Here is a 6504-nt window from a genome sequence, read left to right on the forward strand (position 1 = left end):
AGACCTAAATACTGACAGAATCCTAAACCGTTTTCCTATGATTTAATCTAGTCCCAAACCCTCTAAATAAAGATAGAAGACTCTATAATTCTTTCATTACAATTCTTAAGTCGTTAAAAGCATTTATCTGAAAAAAGTTTCACATTTAATCGTGGGATATAATTATAAAGACTATTTGTTAATATCCATCTAAAAAAGTGAAACCCATGTTATTAATTATTATCTTTTTCTTCGCTCTCTTTACATGTATGCAGTAAATTTTTCAAATTGTCAAGGAATTTTATTTATATAAGAATAAACTTAAAATCAACTTATTTTTGGTATAAAAATACAAACAATAGTATCTGTGAAGCAGTTCAAGCAGTAAAGTCCATTTTGTCAGGAACCGTGCAACCGGATCGTTGAATAATATGTGTTGCTGCCCAGATCCCGCATTTCACAGAAACTTCCAAAGATTTGTTCTGAACGTACTGGGCCAAAAATCCGCCAACAAAAGCATCACCAGCACCGTTGGTGTCAACAATCTTATCGGCGGGAAGTTTTTCAGCGGGAAATTCCAGAACTTCGCCATCCTTGACACAGACAACAGGATCGGCGCCCTGGGTAATGATAACCATACGGCTCTTAGCTCCGTTCTCCTTGGGCAGTCGGGCGATGCTCTTAGCGATCTCTCTTACATCCTTTGTGTCGAGGTTGTGAACCTCTGCATAGGTTGCGGCCTCTGTCTCGTTACCAAACACGATATCGGTGTAAGGGAGGACGGACATCATCTGGTCCTTGAAGAACTGGATGAGGAAGGGAGCGGAGAGATTCATGCAGTAGGTTCGGTTATCAGCAGCACAGTACTTAGCGACCTAAATACAAACATATCAAACATTTAAATCATGTAATTTGACAAATATCATTTTGGAGTTTGTATCTGCCATTATTTTCATTAAATATTCAATATGTGGGTATTTTTCAATTTTTCAAAAATCTATCTGACCGTTAAAACAGTTTTTTTTTATATATTTAGGCTTGGTTTGCTTAGTTCCAAAACTTATATAATTATAAATTATAAAATTATATTAGTAAAACCGATTTTAAACACTCTGAAAATTCAATTGCTTTTGTAGGCTTAACTTATTTTTTATATACAATTATGACATCAAATTGAGGCAATATTGTTTATTTTGCATCATGTAAAAAAAACAGTATCCTTTTTTATTTATAATTAACCTTCAGCATTGACTCAACAGAGACGGTAAGGAAGAACCCTGCGGAGTAGATGGTTTGAGCCTTCTCAACCACAGCCCAGTTCTCCGGGTTCTCAAGGTGGGATACTGTAAAGTGGTTTGCAGCATCTAGTTTTGTTACTAGGGACCTAAATGGATAAGTAAGGATTATAGTGCCAACAAACAGAGGACTGTATGATGTCTGTAATCCATTCAAATACGCAAGCGGATTGCTAAACTATAAATGGATATATCAGGAATATATGTTTATAGACTTTCCTAATCACTTTATCAGAATTTTGATAATTCTTGTATGCCTTCTTTCGGTATTCTAATGAATAGTTTTATATGGTTCTAGCTTTATGCTATTTCTTTACAATAGTTATCGATTTTCTAAGAACATTTCTTTTTTTTAAATTCCGATTTTATCTGTTTTTTTTTACAATTTAAATCCTCTTTGGCAACCTTGTCTTGTCTTTCCACCCTTTTCCGTCTTATCTTGATCTTTTACCTGTCTTGTCCTGTGATAAGAACAGCACACCGTCCTGTTGGATGTTCACTGGATTGATAAACTACATTTACTCCCGCCTCACGAGCCTTCTCCTCTAGGATTTTACTAGTGTCGTCCTGGGATAAAAACAAGTATTTTAAATTATGATTGATTAAAGGGACTGTAAGCGTAATTTCAAATAACCCTCCATGCAAAGATGACAATACCGATTTACAATGATACCAGGTTGAAACTTTAATCTGATAAAATATTTGGAATATTAAGTCGTTTTCGTCGGTCGAAATGTATTTAATTCTGATAATTTATCCATTGCTTCTTAAAAGCAACAAATGCTCAAGTCACTTTTGCAGAGAAACCACAAATGAAAAAATAGTTTGAAGACACAAAAAGCTTCGAAGCGGGTACCGTTGTTAATCAGGCATTGCCATCTTTGCATCGAGATTGAAAGGTCACTTAAAACTACGCTTTCAGTCCCTTTAAGAACTGCAATAATTGATCTAAAACTAATCATTTACAGTGCGCTTCGTTCAAATAGTTTATGTAAAAGTTTTATCATAAATGAATTTATTAAATTTTAATGAGAGTTTTCTTGTAAACATAAACAAGGCTCGGTTTGTGCCCGATATACTTTTTTACTAAATGTTGTTTGATTACAATGAAACAAGTTTCCAAGTTTCTAAGTTTCCGAGATTCCTTGATATTTTTAAGATTTAAAAATTTTGCATTACCTTTCCAACAGCTCCGAAGTATGCGGTAGCAAATTTCTTATTTAGGATCCATTGAGCTACCCTGATACTGTTCTGTGTCGCTCCTCCAGCTATATATTCTACCTGGAGATTAAGATATCTAGACTACTATGAAAAATTGCATAAATTTTCAAGATTTGGTCGACTTTAAAATGTAGCAACTTCTTGATTTCTTATTTGACCTCTCACATACTTTTTTCCAGTCCAATACATGTACATTTTGGAAACCTAAAAAGTCTTGTTTTAGCTTTGTCTACTTTTTAAGAAGTAATTTGTAACCTTTGGATCACTGTTACATGCAGTTGACAGGATCGGAGAAAATGGAACAAACAGCAAGTTCAACGCAAAGGAAGGACTGGTGAGATGATTGCAAAGGAAGGACTGGTGAGAGGATTGCAAAGGAAGGAGACTGGTGAGAAGATTGCAAAGGAAGGAGACTGGTCAGAGGATTGTAAAGGAAGGACTGGTGAGAGGATTGCAAAGGAAGGACTGGTGAGAGGATTTTAAAGGAAAGACTATTGAGAGGATTGCAAAGGAAGGACTGGTGAGAGGATTGCAAAGGAAGGACTGGTGAGAGGATTGCAAAGGAAGGGCTGGTGAGAGGATTGGTTTGTCTACCTGGTATCCGTCCTTCAGATCGTTGAAGATATTCTCCTCCTCGGTGAGAATAGCATCGTTTGATTTGAGATTATGTTTAGTCAGGAGTTCAGGTTTCACAGTGGCAGAAATATCAAGAAGTGGGTTTCCCATACCAAGAAGAGCTCCAACCTTTACAGGGTAAAGATATTTAAAAAATAGTTTTTTACTAAATTTAATAAATTTCATATAGTGAGAACTAGAAGCTGTGGAATAGGAAGACGACATTAAAATGATGATCAAGTGTTGTTACAGAGCTAATAATTTTACCAGTAACTTATTGAATCACTTATTCAGAGAAATGGAACTGTTTTGCACTACACACAACTCTTCTGTGTCATGATAATTGGAATTTTTAAAGTTTTGACTTACGTCTATAAGTCGTTTTCCTGTTTTAGAGTTTTTGGTGCTCACGATAAAGATATATTTTCCAATATAAAAGTTGCATCACTGTGAAGAAACTATATTGAATTGATGGATAAAAGTGAATAAAGATACAGAAATCTGTTGCAGAAGACGACATTTTTCAAAAGAAAGACGATATTTTTTACAGTTGTGAAAGAAATCATATTCAGAACACATCATTAAAGTTTTTAAATAGATATATTTAAATGTTTACTTACTTGAACCTCCATTTTTAAGTTTATAGCTGAGGAGGATAAGTTACAGATAAAACCTGAAATATTTAAATATTTTTTATTTCTTGTTATTAAATATAATCTGCCAAATTGTTTGAATAAATTGGTTTATATGATTAAAATGTAGCTGGGCGAAGGCAGAAACATCTTTAAACTTAATTAGTTTTTTAATTGTAGTTTGCAGCTGATTTTAAAAATCTAAAATCTGTTAAAGATATGTTGATTGTTTGAAAAATTCATGACCTATATAGACTAGGATTATATGTACATTATCTCCAGAATCAAGTGGAAATAAATAAGATTTTAAACTAATCCGAGATCCTTTAAAGAAATAATGATTTATATATTTTTATGATCTGGATACAGTCTTTTAGATTAATCACTACAAAACAATATTTTTTAACAAAAAGTTGCCATCCTGTCCTATCATAAGTCATAACTATCAACCCTTGTCTTAAAACATGATAATACAGGGTGTCCCATTAAACGTGGACATTTAGAGAAGACTTATTATCTGTTGTGGGGTAATTTCCTAGTATACGATTTATTTCATTGTAGAATATCTTACTAGTATATATAAATATATTTCAGTTTTTAACTTCACATTTCATTAAGAAAGAATTATACTAAACATAATGTTTCATGTCTCATGACGATCCAAATTCTTTGAACAACTATATATCTAAATGTATATTATTTAACTTTAATAATTTATTTTAATTAATTAATTAATTTTACAATATTTTAATATATTTATCTGATATCAGATAAAATTATTTTGAGATTTCTATAATTCTTGGTCCTCATTTTCTTCTTGCTCTTGTACATCTTTCAATCTTATTTCGGCTAATTTGAAAAAAAACTCTATATTGAAAATAACTGAGCTGGTTTGCATTCCTTTTTTATGAACTCTGTATTAAATTGTTTACTCATGAGTTACATCTGACTATGCAAAACACCAATTCCTGATACTTTCTTGGGGTCAGGGAGGGGGGGGCAAGCATCTCACCCCTTCCCCTACCTTGGCAGGGGGGGACGTCTTCCAATCCCCCATCTTTTCAATTTTTCCTGTTCAATTTTCTATTTTCTTCTTGCTTCTTGTTTCTTGTTTCTTGTTTCTACATTTTAAGGCCTCTCCAAATAGTTCTTTTATTATTCTCAAACTTGAAAGTGGTCACATTGGATATTGATATTAACGTTCAAGATTAACAATTCCAATTAATAATTATAAAATATAAACTATATACGTGGTACTCAAGGGCGTATACAGGGGGGGGGGGCAAGGGGGCAGTGCCCCCTAGACCTGTACAGGAGGGCGTAGCCCCCCTAAATTTATTTCTGTCGCGCTCTTGGCGGTACTTGCAGGTAATTAAAAAATTAGGCTCCCCCCTCCTCTGAAAAATATTTTTCCAGAGTATATATTTCTGAAGACATTGAAGGATTATTATCCACGATCGACGACCAGGGGCAGCTTATGATATTTTCCAGGGGGGGGCGAAATTCCCCCCTTTTGGAATTTTTAAAGGGGGAATTTGGTCATTTTTATGTCAAAACCTAGAGCAGCTGAGGGGGGTCGGGAGTTGAAAAATGTCTTTTTTAAATCTATTCTTAAAAATGAAAATTTATGGCCATAAGCCGCCTCTGTCGACGACTATAGCTTTAAAGCAGTGCAACAAGACCCTAAAATTTATGACAATTTCTAAGGGATCTGTCGTTTCCATTTTTTCAACAGTTAAAATGTAATATAGCTGTTTATGACAATGTACAATGAAACTTGATTTGAATTGTCTCATTTTTAACAACATGGAAGACAATGTTCACAATGATACATTAAAATGGATGAAGGAATTTTGAAATATTTTGCATGGATCCCACAATTGACGACGACCTTAAACTTATATATATTCTGCCAAAAAAATGTTCTTTTAGGTGTCTAATAGTTGATTTTGTAAGAGAGTAATAAAGTAACCTGTATTCTCAGAATATTTATTCTACAATGGGATAATTAAAACTTTTTTATATTATTATATATTCTACAGTGGGATAATTAAAACTTTTTTATATCATTATATATTCTACAGTGGGATAATTAAACCCCTGTTGTAGATGGAAAAAAGAGATTAATTAATTGTGACTTTTTTATTTAATTTTGTATTATTTACGAACGACACAAAAATAACTCAAGGTGTTCAGGCATATGTTATGATTTAATTTAAAGGCATGTTACGATTTAATAAAAATTCAAAGATGTTTTTTAAATTGAAATTATATCAGTTAAAATTATTATTTTGAATAAAAACTTCTCAGCAACTTTTCACTTCATACTTAGAATATAGTTTTCACTGATCAATGTAGATTATAGACATCACTGGAAACCTGAATTACAAGTTAGCTATTTGTTAGCTCCGTACCTAGCTCTGTACTGTAGTATGGATACCGGCAGAGTGAGAAATTTCAAAGTTTTCTTGTAGCTTTTATACAACCTTTCACCTTCACAAAATCGATTAAAAAATATTTTGAATCTGTATTCTGAAAATAAATGAATTTCTTTAAATTTACATTTAAATATTAATCAGATTTTGTTAGATAAATAAAAACACCCCTTAAGGTTTAACATGCGGTAAACTTGAAGTAGTAACTATGCGCATGCGTCAAGCCACCTAAGTATTAAGCGGCTTTCTATTACATGTTGCATAGTTCGTATACTGTATAATGTGTATATAACAGGGAATAAGAATAAGCAATGTATATGTGTCTAC

General features: G+C 32.9%; 1 protein-coding gene across 2 annotated transcripts; it reads right to left on the bottom strand.

Moving 5' to 3' along the window:
• Nucleotides 1–266: 266 nt before the first annotated feature.
• On the bottom strand, nucleotides 267–6253 carry LOC111697224 (adenosine kinase 2). Of its 2 annotated transcripts, none has more exons than XM_023467136.1 (7): nucleotides 6157–6253; nucleotides 3731–3783; nucleotides 3090–3239; nucleotides 2454–2555; nucleotides 1726–1841; nucleotides 1219–1363; nucleotides 267–854 (listed from the first exon to the last, which is right to left on the bottom strand). In XM_023467136.1, exons 2-7 carry the CDS (start codon nucleotides 3740–3742, stop codon nucleotides 357–359), a joined length of 1023 nt encoding a protein of 340 aa, XP_023322904.1. In that variant the 5' UTR covers nucleotides 3743–3783; nucleotides 6157–6253; the 3' UTR covers nucleotides 267–356. The 2 variants fall into 2 exon arrangements, with proteins under 2 accessions (XP_023322904.1, XP_023322905.1); XM_023467137.1 differs by lacking the exon at nucleotides 6157–6253 and adding an exon at nucleotides 6071–6140.
• Between the last annotated feature and the right edge of the window lie 251 nt (nucleotides 6254–6504).

Source organism: Eurytemora carolleeae, unplaced genomic scaffold (assembly GCF_000591075.1).
Source record: "Eurytemora carolleeae unplaced genomic scaffold, Eaff_2.0 scaffold139, whole genome shotgun sequence".
Lineage (NCBI taxonomy): Eukaryota > Metazoa > Arthropoda > Copepoda > Calanoida > Temoridae > Eurytemora > Eurytemora carolleeae.

Excerpts from the sequence above, each read along its gene's own strand:
- LOC111697224 (XM_023467136.1), bottom strand. Across the intron at positions 2,556-3,089 it reads ATCTGAAGGACGGATACCAG|GTAGAATATATAGCTGGAGG; the intron begins GTAGACAAACCA and ends CTTAATCTCCAG. Across the intron at positions 1,842-2,453 it reads ACTTCGGAGCTGTTGGAAAG|GACGACACTAGTAAAATCCT; the intron begins GTAATGCAAAAT and ends TTTTTATCCCAG.